The 21,716-nt window shown below is 35.3% G+C and overlaps 1 protein-coding gene across 1 annotated transcript in view; it reads left to right on the top strand.

Moving 5' to 3' along the window:
- ZDHHC2 (zDHHC palmitoyltransferase 2) overlaps positions 1-20,847 on the top strand; it is a gene marked incomplete at its 3' end in the record, with an annotated part of 53,613 nt that extends 32,766 nt beyond the window's left edge. Inside the window, exons 4-12 of the mRNA XM_084231446.1 lie at positions 2,967-3,087; positions 4,431-4,500; positions 5,263-5,295; positions 8,652-8,772; positions 10,968-11,100; positions 13,941-14,067; positions 14,364-14,456; positions 18,568-18,680; positions 20,807-20,847. Of these exons, the coding sequence (XP_084087572.1) occupies positions 2,967-3,087; positions 4,431-4,500; positions 5,263-5,295; positions 8,652-8,772; positions 10,968-11,100; positions 13,941-14,067; positions 14,364-14,456; positions 18,568-18,680; positions 20,807-20,847 (852 nt within the window). The remainder of the gene's footprint in view (positions 1-2,966; positions 3,088-4,430; positions 4,501-5,262; positions 5,296-8,651; positions 8,773-10,967; positions 11,101-13,940; positions 14,068-14,363; positions 14,457-18,567; positions 18,681-20,806) is intronic.
- Between the last annotated feature and the right edge of the window lie 869 nt (positions 20,848-21,716).

The raw sequence follows: 21,716 nt of genomic DNA, 5'->3' as shown, positions 1-21,716 counted from the left end.
TTATTTACCTGGCCACCTCTCCTTGCACAGAAGACTGGGAATGGGGCCTCCCTGGTGGCACAAGGGGTTAAGTCTCAGCACTATGAAGCTGTCTGCAGCCACTGCAGCACGAATTCGATCCCTGGCCAGCCAGGGAGCAAACCACATGGCACAGCAGACCTCTCCTACCTCTCCTGCTGCTCCCCTCAGCAGTGTATTTCAATCAGTCCGCCTGTTCTGCTCCCTACTCTGTCTCTGGTGAATCCTCTCACCCCCACACCTCTGGCCTACACCCCAGCTCTTGCATACATAAATAAATAAATCTTAAAAAAAAAGAAAAAAGACTGGGAATGTAATGATCTCAACAGCCCTGTTCACCTTGTTAGAAGAAAGAGTGGATATTGGAGTAAAACTAGCAGTCTCAGCTACAGAAGTTTTAAAATGGAATGATATAACCAAATTTTCACTTTGAAAAGATCATTCTGGCTGTTTGTTTCTGTCTTTTTTATGTTGGTTAAATGTTCTTGGAATAAAGGTTTGTGTCTTACTCATTTTTGTATTCTTGGCTTATAATTTATTATTGTAAATAGTTTGGCAAATATTTGTTGAATAGAAATAAGCTTTGCTCCGGTAATGATAGTGTGATTTTAATAGGTCAAGTTTAGAAAAAAACACAGTCTAGGCATCATTGTAAAGTTGTTTCCTGAAGTAATATGCTTGAAATGCATCCATGTTCCAGAACGCTAGTCAGTATGCTATGTGACCTGGAAAAGGATATTAAAAACAAAATCACAAATATTTGCAGACAATGGTGTACTTGGCCTAGAATGCTTTAAAATAGCCCTTTTCTTCTGCTCTTTACTTATTTTTATCTCTTCATCCTCCCTCCCATTATGTTTGCTTCGTTACTATCTTTTCTCTTACCCTCTCTCACCCACAGTTGTACGTTTGAACAAAGTTGCTGTGTTCTGTTATAGAAGATCTCAGCCACACTGCTGGTTTATCTCTGTATTGACAAATTCCAGATCTATTTCTATCTCTGCTCTGCTCCTTGAATTTCAAACATTCATCTCCCTGTCAAACACAGCTCGTTGATCGTTCTGCTGACACATCAAGTACGGCACATCAAAAACAGAAGTCACCTACTTGCCCTTCTCTAAATTGTGACTCATCTGTTTCTTCTACCAGTTAATGCTGTTAATGCTGCTGCCACCCACCTCATCATTCAAGCCAGGAGCTGGCAGGCCACACTCATATTATCTCACTCCTCACTCCTCCCCTGAAATCAAATCCTGCTGATGTTTTCACTTCCTAATTTTTCTTTTTCATTTCTAACCCCTTCCTTGTTCTTTTTTTGTTATCACCCTAATTCAGAGTGCCAGTGATCTCTTTTGTTTGTGACATTTCTATCTTTTCTATGGTACTACTGTTTAGTCTTGCCTGTATTCCTTTTCTGGGATCTTCCAAAATTTTATCCTCCACCCTAAAGCTGGAGTGATCCATCTAAATTCAAATTTAATATTTTCACTTTACTTCTTGTACCAATTCAGTAAGTTAACATTTCTCACAGCCTCCCTAACTTAGCAGCAATGATTTATGTAGAAATTTCTGACTTTCCACTTTATAGTCTAGTACTTAATTATATATGGTTTTCTGTATACACCAGGCTATTATTTTCTTTCTAGGATTCTTACCTCCTTTCTTATCCAAATAATTCTATTTTTATCCATAGTGGCAGCTCCTTTTTGGTCTCCTTTGCTGGTTTCTCAGATAGCTGCTGAATTTCTAAAGCATTGGAATGTACCATAAATCAAATACTCAACCGTGTCTCTTTTTTATCTACCTTATCTACATCTCATCTCATTCCAGAAAGTCACAAATTAATATCATTAGCCTGGTCTTCTCCCCTAAACTGAGACTAATTTTCACCTACTTATTTGTCATGTAATTGGAATTTCAGATTCACCTTTTCTAAAATATACTAATTTCCCACCCACTGCCCCATACCTCCTGTTCCTAAAGTGTCCCATCTCAATAATGGCCACTCCATTCTTTCAGCTTTTCAGGTTAAAAAGTCATCTTTGGTAACTCCTTTTTCCTCAGACCCTGCATCTGATTAATCAGCAAATTCTGTAAACCATAACTGTGGAGTAAGCTCATGCATGCTCCTTCCTCTGCTCTACCCTGCCCAAACTACCTTCATCTCTCACTTGTATATCTGCACTTCCTTTTTTTTTTTTAAAGATTTATTTATTCATGCATACGAGAACCGGGGTACAGGCCAGATGTGCGGGAGGGTGAGAGGATTCACCAGAGACAGAGTGGGCAACAGAACAGGCAGAATGACTGAAATACACTGCTGAGGGGAGCAGCGGGCAAGTCAGGAGACGTCTGCTGCGCCATGTGGGTATCTCCCTGGCTGGCCGGGGTAGAACCTGCACGCAGAGGCTGTGGACAGCTTCACAGTGCTGCGATCAACTGCCTGCACCACCAGGGAGGCCATCTGCACTTCCTTTTTAACAGGTTCCTTGCTTTTGTCCTTAGCCTCTTTGAATTTTCATCAAGTCACCAAAGTGATCTTTTCAATACATGAGGTAGATCATCTCCTTCTGCAGAGAACTTCCCTATCATATCGAGTTCACTCAGGGTAAATTCCTTGCCGTAGCCTAAAAGGTTGTGCCTGGCCTAGCCCTGCACTACCTCTAAGTCCTACTTTAACTCTGCTTTCATCACAGGACTTTGCTGTTCTGTCATGTTAAGGATATTCCTCCTTGAAGAACCTTGGAAACCTGCTACCTCCCTTATTCTAGATGCATAAACTAATACTCTATAAGGTTAACAGACTTATCCAGATTTCAGATTCTTTTATGTCTCTGAATATAACCCCTATATACCATCAATATTTTATGCATACTTATTGGAATGCATAGCTCAGTATGTTATCATTTCTTTGAAAATACTGATAAAAATTTAAATCTGTTCCACAGTTCCATCTCTCTTATGCAGAGAAAGAATTGTTGGAGAGAGAGCCAAGAGGAGAAGCTCATCAGGAAGTTCTCAGGCGAGCAGCCAAAGATCTTCCAATCTATACCAGGACCATGTCTGGAGGTAGAAGTCGAGGTTGTGTGCTTTGGCATAACAGGATGTGATGACTCTTAGAAAGCGTGTTTTATGCTCATAACTGTCATATGCTCACTGAAAAACATCGCGTCATAACTTGGAATGCTCTTAAATCTTTTCCTGGTCAATTCTATAAAACAATAGAAACATGACTAGTGTTGTAGCCTGGAGATCAACCAAAGCAGAATTGACTTTAATTTTGTTCTGCATTTTTAGTTGTGACTTCATGAAATATTAGAACCAGTGAAGTCTTGATTTGGGATGGTATAAGGAAAGAATATTTATAACTTAGTCCTTCATTTGCGCCTCTGATACCTTATAGAGATACAGTGATATCTTCACTTGGAATGTGGCAGTGAGACTTCTTTATTCAGGACGTGAGCAGGCTGTGCTATCCATTTTTGCACTTACTAAAAAACAACTTTGTAAGGGGATGATTAAGAACTTATTTCAATATTGAAAGCAACTCCATATAGGCATAGTTGTCTAAAAAAGGATCATTTTACTTTTAGTTTATTGAGACTATTTCCCTTTTCACAGTTTTTAACATTAGCTAATGTAATATTGATAATTATTTGTTGCAAGGAATTTTTCCAAATACTAAATTTCTTAGTTTCATTTTACTGATCCTACTGAATTGCCTACTTCGCCACTGCTTTCCTATAATTTTGGTAGGCTGTTTTCAGCCTGTAAGAAGTTTGTATATGAAATAGCATATTCAGATCAATCATGCAGACTGGATACCATCCATGTCTTGGATACCAGTATTAGAGAAGAAAGGTAGAGTTTATTCATAAATTTATAAATTGTATTTCTCATAGCATTTCTAAAATGTGTTTGTATCTTTACCTAGTTATCTCAGTATGTATAGGAATTAATTGGGGGAGATATTCAGTTTATTTTTTATAGAAATGGACATATTTGCACATTCTGTGAGCCTTTCTGTAACTACTGACAATACAGAATGCATTAGAAAAATTTCCCTAACACATTCTCCTAGGAAACGTACCCAGAGAAAAGAGGCTGCAAGCAAGTCATTCCTTTTTTGTATTTACACAGAGTTGAATATCTTATTTCTATTGATAGAAATTTACTTTTTTAAAGATTTATTTTATTTTATTCATGCATACAAGAGTAGGGGTGTAGGCCAGAGGTGTGGGGAGAGGATAAGAGGATCACCAGAGACAGAGTGGGGAGCAGAACAGGCAAATTTAGAAAGAACTTTAAATTCCATTTGCTTTTTAGAATGTTAATTGGGATGGGGAGGGAGGTCTTCTCATATACACAATTCATTGTTAAATCTAAAACTAAGTGGAGCTTTTTGTTCCTAGCAATCCGATATTGTGACAGATGCCAACTTATAAAACCAGATCGCTGCCATCACTGTTCTGTCTGTGATAAGTAAGAAAACTTTTGCTTCTAAAATATCTACATGCTCACAGTCTTGTTATTTATTATGCTTCTTCTCTCACTGTTTTCCAGATTATTACCTTTTTCCCTTATCCATGTTGCTCAGACCTCTTTTAGGAAACATAGCTGTGTAATCACTTGCATTTATTGACACCAGTATGTCTTAAGGCTGCTGTTGCCTGCCCTCCTCAGGCAAAGAAGATTCCTCAGCCGTGGCACGGATTGAAAAGCATTCTTTAGTTGTGCCTGCCATCCAGATTCATACTGACACAAAGTGCTGGGTTTTAAGCAGCTCAGACTTGGCTAGTTCATCTCAACAAATGCTTTTTCTGTGATTCTTTCCCATCTTTATAAGGATAATTCCATTGACTTTATGACATCCAGATGCAATATATTTAATATACTACAAGGGCAGTACTTCCTGACTTATTTTATCCAGCTTTGCCATAAACATTTGACATTGCTCCTTCTTTAGCATAAAATAGTTGTCTATTAGCAAGTTGCATTTTTTAGAAAAATGAGGTATTTGATTTGCCTCTTGAAGCATATATATTTTGAATTTAAAGTTATGTATCGTAAATAGATTTTGCTGTAGTTTTTATTTTAGTTGTAAACTTTTTCTATTGTTCAATTCCTAGCAGTATTTTACCTACCATTATTCATTTGAAATAACTGCTTAATATTTCCTTTATAATTTAATGTGATTAAAATTGTGTGGGATGTTGAATTTTGTGTGTTTCTGCTTTTTTTCAGATGTATCTTGAAGATGGATCATCATTGCCCATGGTGAGCATGGCTGTATACTTTGCAAGCTTCTCATAAAGTTTAATAAATTGAAACATTATCTATTTAAATCTTTGTTTCAATGAAATATTGCCTTTGTTGACTTAGGAAGTACTTTCAGATTAGGTTCTAATATTTATTTAACTAGCTCAAAAGTACCTTTATTCAGGAGAATTTCCATAAAATAATTTAAAAAAAGAGTAGGTTAATGATGTAAAAGTTAATTTCTCATATTTTCTTTGCATGCACAAAGTACAAACATTCTAAAATATGTCCCAGAGATTATACCAGAATGCACAAATTATTATATACACAGTAACTTACTAGGAATTTCTAATACAGAACTAATTTATTTCAAGCTTTAACAATTTAAAGAGTACAATAGCAAATACACACATATGTTTAAACAGCAGGCTCCATTTAAAATTCATTAATGTTTCATATATTCCTAACTCATGAAATTAGGTAACTTAATAGATGATTTGAAAGATAACATTAATTACATAGTGAAGGCTGACTTTCTTCCTTTCCCTGTGATTTTTCACCTCAATGTGCACATACTTCTGATAGCCACACAAACATGGCCAGCCAAGATTTGGACATTAGCATGGTTATTCTATGATTCTTATTTTCTTCCAGGGGTGGCACTACAGAAAGGTAAACATGCTCACAAATCCACGCTAGGTGTAGGTTGAAGCATATACATTTTCCCCCTGTTTTCTGAAAGCAGAATGTTCCTATTTGTTATGATTTGGGAGGTTATTTTTTGAGGTCTGAGGATGTTATTACTGTTAATTTATATGCAAAATGTTTTAGTCCTTATATACATACATATAAACACTATATGCACGCATATATACATGCATATATAAATATATTCTGTAATCTTTGTAACAGTGACAGAAAGCCCCAATTTATAGAGGAAGAAAATGAGGCTTAGAAAGATTAGAGTGATTCTCAGTCACATGGTAAATTTTTTGCCCTTTGAAAGTCACATTCTCCGGCCTCCCCAGTGGTGCAGTGGTGGTTCAGCGGGTTGAGCACAACGCTGTGAAGCTGTCTGCAGCCTTTGCAGTTCCGGTTGGATTCCCGGCTGGCCGGGGAGATTCCCACATGGCACGGCAGATCTCTCCTGTCACGCCTGCTGCTCCCCTCAGCAGTGTATTTCAGCCAGTCTTCCTGTTCTGCTCCCACTCTGTCTCTGGTGAATCCTCTTACCCTCCTACACGTCTGGCCTGTACCCCAGCTCTTATATAAAAATAAATAAATCTTTAAAAAAAATAATTAAAAAAAAAGTCATGTTCTATACAACATATTGTGCTCTTTACCCAGTTTAGACTCAGCAGTAACAGAGGTTTACACTAAATTTAAACAACAGAAGAGGGAAATTTACCTAGAATGTTTTGTTTCTTCATATAAGATCATTCAGACTCAGAATTTATCCTCTTCCTTTTCAAATTGAATCTACAAAGCAGTAGGCAGTTTAAAGTATCTAACCCTAACTGGGTCTGATATGAAGAGAATAAGGAATTATTTAAAATAAATATTATCACTTTATTTCCCCAAGTTTAAAATATATATCAAATAAATATAGTCTTTATTTATTGACTTTCTCCTATTGACCCTGACATGGCAAATTACACCATTCCCTTACACAGAAGGTAACCTAACTAAATTCAGTGTCATCAATTCTATGATCAAAATAAATTTACTTTCTAGAAAAATGTTATTTATCTTTTAATACAAAAGCTGCTTTTACAATCCTGTAGGAAAAACAACATCTTTCCTATCCTTTCTCATTTCCTTCTAGTCCACAAAGAGTCCTTGTCTTCACCCACATCGTCCAAAGCCTCACAGCACTCCAGCCTGTGTCTGCCATTCTTTCCTCTTGAAACAACACTTACCCTTTTGTGACAGAATGGAGTTAGACTTGAAACTGTTTGTGATTTTTTTTTTTTGCTGTTATGTCATTCAGATGTCATGAAAGACAATCTCAGTAATTGATTTGTAGTCACATTAGAATCCCTAGAGCCTTAAATATAACTTGTTCAGATAGTTGTGTATCTAGAATTTTTTGCTTCTTTATGAATTTATTTACTATATACAAGCCCCTTAAATTCCCACCTAAATCTCATGTAGTTCCCTTTTCCTTAAATTTTTTGTGGTAGAAATATAAATTTTTCTTTGTCCTCTCCCCCCCCCCCCCAATTTCTGGTTTATTATAAACCAAGTAAAGGTTTACCTTTAAATTTTTATTTTTAATATAATTTTTTAATTGTTAGAACTCTTACATAAAATCTGACCTTGTACAAAATTTTAAGTGCAGGTACAATATTATTAGCTATAAGCACAATGCTCTACTGCAGATCTCTCGAACTTATTCATCGTGTATAATTGAGTGAACATTTTTCATATAAACATTGTTCCACTTAAAAGTGTGGAAATAATTTTTTTCTGTTTATTACAAAATCAAAAGAGAGTGATATAGTAAATTACCAACATTAGAGTAGGAACAAAGACATTTGAGGAGAGGAAGCAATATGTTTGTGTTCTATGCAGTAGGCTTATTACACAAGCTAACACAGTTAACTCAACCAGTGATGATATTAGCCAGTTCTACTTAGGTGTTGTATCACAGTTACACAAGGTCACCCATTAATTCCCTTGTCTTCATGAAAAGAAAAGAAAAGATAGAAATGTGACTACAAAGTATAAGTTGTATTTGTATTTATGCTTATTGATAATATAGTAATTTTGGAGAAGGAAATGAGAATCATATCTCCATATTTGGAATCAAGTTTATGCTCAAAAAGTATCTCAGAATGCTTATTTTCAGATAAGGAAGATGAATTCTTATAGACTGTCCCACTCTCTCAAGGCCACAAAGTCAGTGTCATATGTGCATTGTAACCCTGGCTGTCTGACTCCTCTCTGATTCTTTTTTTAAACCTCCCATTTAATAAGATTTAAAATTACTTAATCGTAGTTGCAAATCAAACCAAAGGTAATATAGTGAAAGAACTTTGTAAGTTCCTCTTATCTGCTGATTTTATTAGGTTTCTTACAAGCTCTATGCTTTTAGGCACATACTTATTTGCACAATTGGACATGAAATATATATGGTTCATGATTCCTTAAAAAAGTGTTAAATACTGAATTTTAAAAAATCTAAATACAGAAATTCCTTTTTTAGTGAAGTAGATTTCTTAATGCTTGTGTGTGTAATGAAATCTTATGAGTGAGTCTTAAAGAAATGCTACTGTACTTTAAATGATAGGAAACCTCTGTTAAGAGGAGCACATGAATACCTAGGCTGAAAATATAATTCATTGACAACTTTGTTTCTGTTTTGTTAACAGGGTGAACAATTGTGTTGGATTTTCAAATTATAAATTTTTCCTCCTCTTCTTGGCTTATTCTCTGCTGTATTGCCTTTTTATTGCTGCTACGGACTTACAGTATTTTATCAAATTTTGGACAGTAAGTCAGTTACCTTGGTGTTTTTTTGTTTGTTTTCGGCCATACAAATTCACCAGCAAATTATGTCAGACACTAATTTCATACAGTAGGATTCATTTATATATACCCAGTACTTGTTGTTCACAGATTTTGTATTCCTGAATTCACCTATTTGCTAAAACTTATTTGTAATCCCAGAATTAATGCTCATAGAGCGTTTGTGGTCATTTGCAGATATGCACAGTTACCCCACAAGCAATTCCCTCTCTGCCTTCTTGTTTCAAACTTCATACTTTAAACAAGTGTGCTTTTCAGTTTATTTAATGCCCCAGTCTTTGCATTTTTGTGCTTTTTGGTGTTTCTGAGCAAAAAAAAAAAAGATAGATAAGCTTTACTCAGCCATGTGTTAGAGAACTGTTGCCTATGAGTTCTGTGTTAACATTGATCTGTTGAATAAAGTATTGTGACCAGAGGTTCATGGAAACCTAATGCAGTATTTCTCCTAGGAAAGATGGTTTAGTAGTTACAAACTGTTTGTGCAACTCTGTAGAACTTAATCACTGCCAATAAAACAATGGACTGCATAGGGTCTCCCTGGTGGCGCAGGTGGTTGAGTGCAGCGTATGATGCTGTCCACAGCCTCTGCGGTGCTGGTTTGATCCCCACCGGCCTCAGCGCAACCCACATGGTGAGGTAGACCTCTCTTGTCTCGCCCGCTGCTCCCCTCAGCAGTGTATTTCAGTCAGTCTGCCTGTTCTGTTCCCCGCTCTGTCTCTGGTGAATCCTCTCACCCTCCTACATCTGGCCTGCACCCTGGTTCTTGCATAAATAAAATAAATATTTTTTTTAAATAAAGAATTGATTGCATAGATTTTTTGGTATTTAAAAATAGAAGTGCTTTATGTGTATCTGGAATGTCCTGAGTTTTTATTAGGTGTTGTTGCTTAGGCTTTAGGTAACTCATTTGTTTTCTGTACTATGTAATTTAAATGTAAGTCAAACAAAATTAAAATTGAGTATTTTAAATATATATAGATAATACTCCAAACAATGGTAAAAAACAAAAGTTATCCTCTGGATTGCGCTATTATTTTCATTAAATTATTTTTTTATTATGATAAGAGTTTTTGAATTGCTAGATCATTTATGTGAAAACTGAATCACATTCACTACTAAAGATTTATTGAGTGCCTACTTTGTACCAGTTACAAAGCTAAGCACTAGGGATACCCATGTCAATGGCCATGGTGCCTAGCATTCAGTGATGCTTCCCTTGTCCATCTTGAAGAAAAGATCCCTAATGGAATGTCTGAGAAAGTATCACCTTACTGCTTTCATTCCTGTGAGTGATTTTAATTCCATTCCATAAAGATATTTGAAAGAAGCAACCAGTCTCTGTGAGGACGTTGTTGTCAAAAGCCACTAGTGAGATCTTCTGACTTGTGTCAGTCTGGAGATTACTGCAGGGTATTGAAGAGTATAACTTTCTATCTGAAAGGGCCACCTCCTGGCAGCTTTGGGTCTTCATTCAGTGTCCATAGCCCTAAGCCTATCTGTCATTCAAGAGTGAATTTGAGGTTCCTTGGACAATACATACATGGAGAGTATATCTGATTTTGCTTTGACATAGCCTGGATTTGACATCCCGTGGATTTGTAAGGTTTATTTTAGACACATATTATACTCTAGTGTTGATCTTTTCTGTGATGCTATCACTTAAATAGCTTGAAGTATTATTGTGAATGTATTGTTCTATGTGTTCTTGTGGTTGATGCTGTTGTTTGAAGTAATATAAAACATCAATGAGAATAGTAGCTAATTTATGCCACTTAACTTTCATTTCCTGGCATTATATAAAAATAAACATTTGTAAATGTGTGGTACGTTAACAAAACATATTCAGGTAGTAAAAGTCATATGTTATAATTCCTCTTAACAAGCTTCCTACATACATACACACTATCACAACTTTTCTAATGTTTAGTCATGGAAGACAAAATAAACATTCCAAATTTTAATACCTTTTCCATATATTGATATTCTGGTAAACCTGTATTTTAATCTGAGTATATAGTTTTTCCCTCAGTTTTGCATAAAATCATGTATCTTCATCTCTAAATTTAAGAAAAATTTTAAGCAAAAATAATCTTACTTATAAAAGTAGGGGAATACCTACCCCTTTGACAAAGCATTTTATTTTCTTCCTTTCTTTATAGAATGGCCTACCTGATACTCAAGCCAAGTTCCATATTATGTTTTTATTCTTTGCTGCAGCTATGTTTTCTGTCAGCTTGTCTTCTCTGTTTGGCTATCATTGTTGGCTAGTCAGCAAAAATAAATCTACATTAGGTGAGTATTCAATTATTGTAGTTAACAGAAGTTAAGTACATCAATAGATATTCATCAAAAGTTGCCATATGATTAAATACCAGCCTATCCTGAAGTGAAAATAGTTCTTGTTGTAGACATTGCTTTATGGGAGATTACCTAGACCTATACAAGTTCACTCATTTCATGTATTAATCGATTGTCCATTGTGTGTAAAGAAAGCATTGTGTATTTATAGTGGTGAACAAGGCAAAACAGTCCATGGTAAGGGCCAAATAAAATAAATACCCAAACATAAAAGCAATTATGACGTGCAAAGTGTGGGGCCTCCCTAGTGGTGCAGGGAGTTGAGGCACAACACTATGAAGCTCACTGCAACCACTGCAGGATGTGTTTGATCCCCGGCCAAGGAGGTGACCCACATGGCACAGCAGACCTCTCCTGTCTTACCCGCTACTCCCCTCAGCAGTGTATTTCAGTCGATCTGCCCATTCAGCTCCCCACTCTGTCTCTGGTGAATCCTCTCACCCTCCACACCTCTGGCCTGTACCCCAGTTCTTCTATACATAAATAAATCAATCTTTTAAAAAATAAACACTGGTATGTTATGGGCAGTAAAAAGGAGAGTGGAACTAATAAATGCTCTGGCATGAATGAACCTTGAAAATATGCTCAGTATAAGAAGCCAAAACAAAATATTACATGTTGTGTAATTCCATTTGTATGAAATATCCAGAATAGGTAAGTTCATAGAGAAAGAAAACATATTGTTGATTTCTGGGGATTGGGGAGAAAGGAAAATGGGGAGTTACTGCTTCATGAGTATGGTTTTTCTTTTGGGGAAAATAATTCAGGACTTTTTGTGGAGAGTAGTTGCACAGAATTGTGAAGATACTAAATGCTACTGAATTGGTCATTTTAATATGACTAATTTTACGTTCTGTGAATTAAAAAAAAAGCCTTTTATGAGACAAGTTAGAAGATATTGAGAAAACTATAGAGGGAAATTCTAGAAAACTATAGAAGGGAAAAAAAAGATACTATAAAGTTTGAGAAGAAGGGACTAAGTGAAATAGAGTCTTCTAAACTAAAAAATGCAGCCAGGACTAATATCCTTGTGATGTCAAATCACTTTTAGCTGCAAGAATCCATTATTGAAACAGTGAAGATTGATTGTATTCTATAGTTAATGAATGTTGATTTTTAATAGTCAAGAAAACGCAACTAAGGTGAAAATATTGCTATAATAATTTTTAAAGTAGATTGTTTCAACTTACATGTTGGACAAGTAAATTATAATTCTTTTTTTCTGTTTTTTTATACTTTTTTTAATATTTTATTTTATATAATTCTTACATCATTTTTCAGTTTTGCACAATGTATGCATTTTCATTTTGGTAATAGTCCCCATACAATTGCACCCCCTCCTTATTTTGACTCTAATCCTTCCTCTCTCTGCCCCCCCATTGTGTCTCTGATTTATAGTTGCTTGTTGATTTTGATTTTTACTTTGTATTAATTAGTCTTTTTCCTGGTCCCTTATTTAGGTTTTCTAAATTCCTGCTATAAGTGAGACCATCCGGTATTTTCCTTTTTCTTTCTGACTTATTTCGCTGAGCATGATCCCTTCTAGCTCCATCCATGTTGCTGCAAACTGCATGTGTTTATCTTTTTTTTGATTGCTGAGTAATACTCCATTGTGTATATGTACCACAGTCATCTATAAATTATAATTCTCAAGAAGTAAATCGTTTCAAGAAACTGTTAGCTCCTAGAAACTTCTTGATTGAACTGGTCATAGTGAAAGGACTTCCTCTAGACAACATAGTCTTGTAATTATAAAAATACATTATTAAAAAGCTTTATAATCAGCAGTGAAAAATGCTAAAGTTCTTGCGAACTGTCACATTTTTCATAGCACCTTCAATGTGGTTAGATTTTTCTTTTTATTAATAGACAAAATGCTTTATATTTCCATGTTTGCTCGTATTCCAAACATAAGAGTGTAGCTTTTGCATCTCAGCATTACTTAAGAAGACTGGAGGAGGGGAGGTCTCCCTGGTGGCTCAAAGGGTTAAGACGCAGCTATATGAAGCTATCCGCAGCCTCTGCAACACGAGTTCAATCCCCGCCAGCGAGGTGACCCACATGGCACAGCAGACCTCTCCTGACTCGCCCGCTGCTCCCCTCAGCAGTGTATTTCAGTCAATCCATCTGTTCTGTTCCCTACTCTGTCTCTGGTGACTCCGCTCACCTCCCACACCTATGGCCTGTACCCCAGTTCTTGCATGCATAAATAAATAAATCTTTAAAAAAAAATAATCCCACAGCCACTGTGGATCTCAACATTCACCTGCAGAGAGGGCATGACAGGTACAATCTATATGCTGCTTTGGATCCTGGTTTAGGAAGGCCAGCTATTATGTACCTTTTTGGTGAGATGGAGAGAATTATGAAATTGGAAAATGCAAGTTATCGACAAGCAGGTTATAAAATATTTGCAAAATATATAAAACTCATTTTGAGTTTTAAAAGACTCTAGACTTGTATCCATATCCTTTGATCATTTATCTGTGTCCACCCATCTATTTAAAAAAGATCTAGAAAATGTAGTTTTAATTTATTTGCTTGTTTGTATTTTCTAATTTTTATAATGCATATAGCTTCCATAATAAAAGGGATACTTAAAAATTAAAAAGGTGTAATCATTTTAAAGCTGCAAAATTGTCAGTGGTGCATAAATACTTGTACAGGTTGGCTATTGATTTTCAGTTTTCTCATTTAATTCAGTCATTTCTAAATATAGGGGTGACTGGTTGCTGTGGCTGTCACTTATGTAATTGCTCTACCATCTTTTGTAGAGGCGTTTAGAAGTCCAGTGTTTCGACATGGAACAGATAAGAATGGATTCAGCTTGGGTTTTAGTAAAAACATGCGACAAGTTTTTGGTGATGAGAAGAAGTACTGGTTGCTACCCATTTTTTCAAGGTACTTTGTTTTGAGTTTTTTCAAATGTGAAACTAATGAACAGTAATCCAATCAAAGAACTTTACAATTCTACATTAGAACTCCTGTTTCTTAATGTATTATTTTATGATTTGTTATTATATCAACACAGGAATTAGTTGACTCATCATCTTCCTAAGCATATTGTTTTGATGTCAGTGTCTGATATATGTTTGTCCATAACATAATTATGTTCAGCTTACAGACATCAGCATTTTAAGAGTTTTACTCTATTATATTTTGGACTGTTCAATTTTAAAACTTTATTTTAATTGTAGTCTAGGTGATGGCTGCTCCTTTCCAACTTGCCTTGTTAATCAAGATCCTGAACAACCATCTACTCCTGCAGCATTGAATTCAGCATCTAAAAAGTAATCCTTTTTTATCCCCCTATTTTACTTTAAAAGAATGTGTTTTCCTTTTTTTTTTTTTTACATTGGGCATATGTCCCTTTGAATATGAAGCACGAGGCAGTTTATCACAATGATTTCCACTTGGAATGAAGGAAAGTATGACTGGAGAGCGGGCGTAGGGAGTTCCAAGTATATTTGTGAAATTATGTTATCTAATCTGTGTAGTGGGTAAACAGGTATTTATGCTGTATACATTTTGGTTGGCTGAAACATAACTATGATTTCTAAAATGTAATGCTAAAAAAATTTTAAGTTCAAATTAGCTCCCCTAGTGCTCAGGTAAGCAAATAGGGAGAACTTTCCTCTGACTCTCCATGTCTTTCCTCTGTGGTAACTGTTATAAAGAGATGAGAAGAACCTCCTGGATCAGGCTTTTATAGATCAAATGGCATCCCAGATAGCCACTCATCAATTCCACTAGCAATGTGCACCCTAATCTTGGTTCTCTTTAAAGACCTCTAAGCATAATCAGAACTATTTCCATGGAGAAAGAAGGGAGGGATCTTGAAAATGCAATGTCTGAAGATATTTGCCTTGCTGTAAGTCTGTTTGGGTTCCAGTCTATCAAAAATTTAAGAATGCCCATGGGAAGTGCTGACAGTTCTGATGTTGCTAACTGGCAAAACTACTTAAACTTATGAAAGGCTGTGTATAAACTCTAAGTTTGAAACACTGATTTTTTATATATTATAAAATGTTTATTTGAATAAGACAGACTCTCTAATTTTTAAATGAAAATCTATAGCACAAACATAACCATAATATTCCTACTTAAATTTGAGCGGTTTTACTAGTTGCCAGTATGCTGTGTACACAATCCTATGCTTCCTCTCCTCCAATCCAGTGCATATTTCTTGTAAAGTCAAATAGGGATCATAGTACTTGATCCACTAAAGCTGGATTTGACTTCACAATTCTTCTCAAGGCAGTGATCTTCACAGCCATTCCAAAATCACTTCTAGTTGTCAAAAGAGATGAAACCTATTTGCCACCTCATTCCTAGAGCTAGTTGTGTGCATACTCCACCAGTTAATGAGGTCATTCTGATGGATTTCATAAAGACATTCAAAGGCAGTAGAGTCTTGCTGGGTCAAACTATGGGATTGCCTTGAAAATTCCATGGAGCTATTAATTGGGTTTTTTAAATACCTTACTGAAAAAAAAATCTTGGGCCTCCCCCGTGGCGCAGCGGTTGAGCGCTGAGTTGCGAAACTGCGCGCGGCCTCTGCGGCGCCGGTTCGATCCCCGGCTGCTCCCCGGCCACCGGAGGAGGGTCCCACATGGCGCGCAGACCTCTCCTGCCGCCCGCTGCTCCCCTCAGCAGTGTACTTCGGTCCTTCTGCCTGCTCTGCTCCCCGCTCTGGCTCTGGTGAATTCTCTCACCCTCCCGCGCTTCTGACTGTACCCAGTGCATGTATAAAAAAACAAAACAAACAAACAAACCAGCAAACAAATAAAGCATGCCTCTATTAAAAAAATAAAGAAAGAAAGAAAGAAAGAAAAAAAAATCTTGTTTTAATAATCTATTTCAGAATGTTTTCAAACTTTTATAAAGTATGGTAGTTTTCAATCATTTTTAACCCTTGTTAAGTGTTTTTTATAGTTTAAGAACATTTGGTTTTTAGTTACAGTATCTCTCCTCCTCCTAGTTATCCCATGGGCCTTGGGAAGAATCTTACTTCTGACACTGTTACCCAAATAGGTAATCTTGAAGAGGTGAAGTAACCTCTCTAGGCTTTCCTTTCCTTTCCTTTAAATGCTGAGGTTGTATTTTGACCGCTAAAGTCTCTTCTATTGACTTCTACAATTTCTCCTGATTAGCTCATATGAAATTTCTATGGCTAGTGCTGTTCTCTCCTTTGAAGCCCACAGTTCTATATCTGGCTATCTACTCAACATTCCCACCCAGATGTCTGAAAGTCATCTCCAATTGAATAGGTGCAAAGCAGAACTCCTGATTCTCAGTCATCTACACCCTCACCCCAACCCTAAGCCTGATTCTTTTCCATATATGGTATTAGTGAGCTCATTCTCCCAGGTGCTCAGATCAGACACTTTGGAGTCATCCTAGATTTCTTTCTATTTCCTTAATTTACCCCATTTATAAACCTCTCAGATGTTTCCTCAGAATTTATCTATAATCTGGATATCTGCTTACCACCTCATGGCTGGTTTCTGGCCCAAGCTATTTTTTTTCACATGATTACTTCAATACCTCCCCAAATGATCTTTCTGATTCCATTTTTTGCCCTATTCAATTCTATTCCCATTAAAGAGTCAATGTGATCCTTTTAAAACACAAAACAGATTGTGTTATTCTTCTGCTCAAAATCTTCTGTTGTTTTCCCATCTCACCTAGAATCAAAGCTAATGAATGTCCTTACCTTGTCTTGTCTAATCTAGCCCCCAGACCTTTCTGATGGCATCCCTGCCACTTTCCCATCATCCACAGTCCTCAGACACAAGATTTTGTTCATCCTTAAATATACCAAGCATGCCCATATTTGGTGCCTTTGTACTTGCCAGCTCCTCTTCCGAACCATACTTCCTTCAGGAATCTGAGTGATACTAAACTTCTCTTCATTCACTTTCTGGTGTACCTTCACAGTGGAGGCCATCTTTGAAAACCCTTTTTTGTAAAATAGTAACCTACTCCTCCACTTCCTCTGAAACCGTCTCTTTTCTGTTGACATAGCTCTATTTGCTGCTTCAATACTGTATGTTTATTTTATTCTTCTTCTTCCTCAACTACAATGAAATTGTCCATGAAATCAAGGACATTATTCATTGATAGAATAGGTGCTAGTGAATACTATAAAATGAATGGACTCTTGTCATTGTTAGAGTCTTGTTAGCAGTAATGATTCTATAAGAAATTTCTAAACTAGGACCTTTTAGTATGCTGAACCTGGGTAAATGGTCCCTTTCCTGAGGAGTAATAAATGTTAGAGTAGGCAATATTTTTCATATGAATTGGAGACATTCTTTTTTACTTAAGATTTACCTCCAAAAATTTAATAAGGACATGTTAAGGATGTACATGATTGAAATATTCTCAAATTGTACATATGAGGCAATTAAAGAGAAAAAGCATAGTCTCTAAAAAATTATAATAGTTATATTCAACTGAAATATGTGAATTTGTTCTTGGAGGAACTTTAGTACTTTTTTCTTTTGAGACATAATTACTCTTCAGGGTATTCTAAAAATTAACTGACAGTTTCAAATCAGTAATTTTTTCTACATAGGTGAAATGTTATTTTATGTATTTTTTTCTGTGTCATCCACTATATCAATATGTGGCATAACTATTTAACTTTAAAATTTAAATTCCTTTAAAACCACTCATTCCCCAATAAAAATAAAATCTATTATTTAAAAAAAAATAAAACCACTCATTCCCCAAATGAAACATTAAATTCGTAAGATCTGATGTCAGATATTTTTTCAACATTCTTGCAAGATAGTGCTCAGATTTGTTGTTTCAGTTTTATAGAGAAAAATAATTCTTTGTTGAGTACCAGTCAGGCTACTTTAGAAACATTTAGACAAGTTTTTCTTAAACTTATATTTTCACCATCATATTTTTTTCCGTAACCACATACTGCTTAAATACTAACATTTATCTTTAATATATTTATTTAAATTGGCACTTAATTTTATTTTTAAACCAAACTTGGTATCACTATCATAATTGAGAAACTAGTATAAGTTGACATAAATATAATAAACTTTAAAACATAAAATTGAGAATAAAGTACTCATTTCTAACTAGCTTCCCTTATCTGCCAAAGGCTGAGGCTGAGGCTGATTCTTGCTATTAAAAATTGAGCTTTGCCAGCATAAGAGATTATCATCTTTTTGTAACCAGAAGAATGAAAAAAGAACTAAAGAGAACAGATTTTTTCATTGTGTGTCAGCTTGACTTAATGCCTTGTCCCTGTATTCCGTAGATTTTCTGGGGTAATTCTTACAATTATGTTGCATCATCAGTGGCTTGAGTTCCTTACTATAAGAAAAATTCAACTTAATACTATCAAGACTTAATATGATGATTGTTATTATTCAGTCCTGAAAACCATCAATTTCCTGCAAAACCATTGAGAGAGTCCCAGAGTCACCTTCTTACTGATTCTCAGTCTTGGACAGAGAGTGGCACAAACCCAGGAAAAGGCATAGCTGGTAAGTTTGTGTTTACTTGGCAATTTTTGTATATTTTATTCTGAAAAGATGGAAGTGGTAAAAAATAATTCCATTATATGACCTATTGGATTTATCTTGCTTTGGACTTGGATTCTCACTGTAAATTTAGAATTGTTTTTAAAGAACTTCTAATTATGCTGTTCATTAATGTCTGTTAGCAGGAAAAAAGAGTTTTATAAAAGATAGCTTACATTGCTTTTTTCCAGTTTATAGAACCAGACTTTATTAGTGCATATTAAATAAAGTGATAGAAATAAACTCAAATGTAGTTTATTAAAAAAATGAAAAACATCCACCCAACTTAGGCAAAAGGTTGAAGAATATTTGCTGAGGATATAAAATTATATCATTCTTTTGCTCTAACATGTCTATCCAATTTCAAAATGTTGAAGTAAAGTGATTGCATAATAACCATAACTCTACCTGTTATTTCCTCATATGTCACTCACATTTCTCTTGTTGTTGATTTTAAGCTTTGATTTCTTCAGTTGATACAGTTTATTGGCAAAGCAGCAAGGCTTTGAAGTCAAAACTGATTTGGAATCCCAACTTGGGTGCTAAACATCATGTGGTATTTGTTAAGTTACCTAGTTTCGTTTAGACTTAGCTTTCTTATCCTTAAAATACTTATTTCTCAGAGTCGGTATGAATTAAACCAAAACAATGTGATCATTGACGCAGGTGTGCGCATATGTGAGTGGTGTCCCCATAAGTGAGTACAAAGCCATACATCTATGATTAAGGCACTCTTAGCCAGAAAACCTCCAAGTTAATTTAATTCCACAATCCTTTCACCTTCATTTCTAGTCTTCACCTCTCTCCTGCCTGACTGCAGTTCCTTGCATTTTAAAGTGTTTACTGGTTTGTTTGAAATCTCTGGGATTTTAGTAATAATGAAAAGCAAGTAATCCTGAATAAAAATTCCAAGGGCATTTTTTAAATATGTAATCACTCATATTCTTCTGAACTATAGGCTTTCTTTAATCTTATTTTTAAGGAACGTAAATGCCTTCCCACGATCTCCATCATTTGAATATTCATAATTTAGTTTCTCATTCTTCATGTTCAAGTCTATTTCATTTTTCAATTCTTGGAAAGGATTAGGTATTGTCCTGAAAAATTAGTGATACTTACTTTTCCTCAAATCCATTAGTTTAGAGGCAAGGAAGTGTGATATGCACTTGGGGAGTCAATTTTGTGGGTGTGTAAAGACAAAGAATTCCCTTTTTTTCATAGGGGATTCGTGTTTCATCATTATAGTTCTACATTAACATAAAAATGATTTCAGTTTTTATGCTGTTATTTAGAATAGTAGGTTAATTTTTCTGTTACTTTGATGGATGAATTGAGAATCTATAGTTTAAAGGGTGATATGAAAAGAAGGAACAGAAAATTGGGAAGGATAAGAGGAGAAAGGACTCAAAGATTGCTTTGACTAGATTGAGGTAGGTAGATGAAAAACTTGGAAATGACTACAAAGATGATGTGGTATATTCACCAAGGAATACTACTCAGCCATAAGAAAACTCAAGCCATTTGCAGCAACATGGATGGGGCTGGAAGGGATTATCCTCAGTGAAATAAGCCAAAAGGAAAAAAATAAATATCGCATGATTTCACTTACATGCGGAATTTAGAGAACAAAGGGTCAGGAAAAAGACAAAACTTGCAAGCTGACCATAGATCTGAGGCATACAGCAAGAGACGGGGAGACAGATGGTTCAAAACAGGGGAAGAAAAAACAAGACACCATGGTGATACTAGGGGTGCTGTGGTGGTGGGAGAATTACCGGGACTTTACCTGAGAGGAGAGATCCAATACTGTACAAAAATGAACAACGATGTAAGAAAATAAATATATTTAATAATAATAAAAAGGCCATTTTGCTCGTACTTCACTTATGCATTTCACTTATTTTTCAAAATTTTTTGTGATATCAGGCGTGGCTGTATTTGTGTTTCTGTTTAACCATCTTAAAAACACCCATACTGTTTATAAGTCATCTTTGGATGTCTACTAGGGGATATATGGATGGATAAATAAATCTCTACCTATTTATTCAAAAGGAACCACAAAAAATAATAATTTATCTTCTTTCCTGAAGGTATGAGTAATCCTGCATTAACCATGGAAAATGAGACTTAATTCTTCAAACAAACTTAATTCATACTTTATGAAAGTAAGATGTCTTTTCCTTTATTATTATGTTTTACATTTTTAACAGTTTTCTAATTTTCCTGGGGAAATAGTTCCTATAAACACTTTTGAGTGATTCAAATCAGAAGTTGTCTTAGTTGGCCCTTGGCATTGCATTAATCATGCCAGAGAGCTCTGGACACAGATCTAGCTTCAGCATTAGTTCATTTAGGTTTACTTGATAAGTAATAGAAGTATGCTGAACAAAATTCACTTTTATAGTAATGTGTTAAATGGCAGGATTGATCCTAAAATACTGAACTTGAAACAATCATTTCATAGCATCATGCAATTTTTAGTTTTTTTTCTGTCTTCAGGATATACAGTGGTCATATCACTATCCATCCATTAGCATAACCTCATGAGTTCAAGTCCCAGACAGTTACAGTTACATCTTGTTAGCACAGACCTTGTCATCTCTATTTACGGTGACAGCCGCTTGTGTCATTCTTAAAAAAATAAGTGTTCCAAATATTTTTTTTATATCACAGTTATTTAAGTCTCTAGTTCCAAATCAGTTTCTTTAAAACAATATATTTATAAGTCTGCATTCAATAGCAAGCTACAATAAAGAGCCCCTTTAGAACAAAGCCATAAACCTCTGAACAAAACAACTATATCAACTGTTAAAAATAAATATAATATGAAGAGTTGGACAGTAATGCTCTCAAGAGATTACAGAAGTGAAATCCAGAATTCTAAATCTAAGAGAAGCAAGAAAGAGAGTAACATCTAAAAATTTGATGTATCTGAGTATATCTGTGGATACCTGGTTTTTCATTTGTTGTGGTTTTGATGAGTAGATGTGTGGTAATAAT

This window comes from Talpa europaea, assembly GCF_964194135.1.
Source record: "Talpa europaea genome assembly, chromosome: 4".
NCBI classification, from domain to species: Eukaryota; Metazoa; Chordata; class Mammalia; order Eulipotyphla; family Talpidae; genus Talpa; species Talpa europaea.
This window is presented reverse-complemented; position numbering and strand designations above follow the sequence as displayed.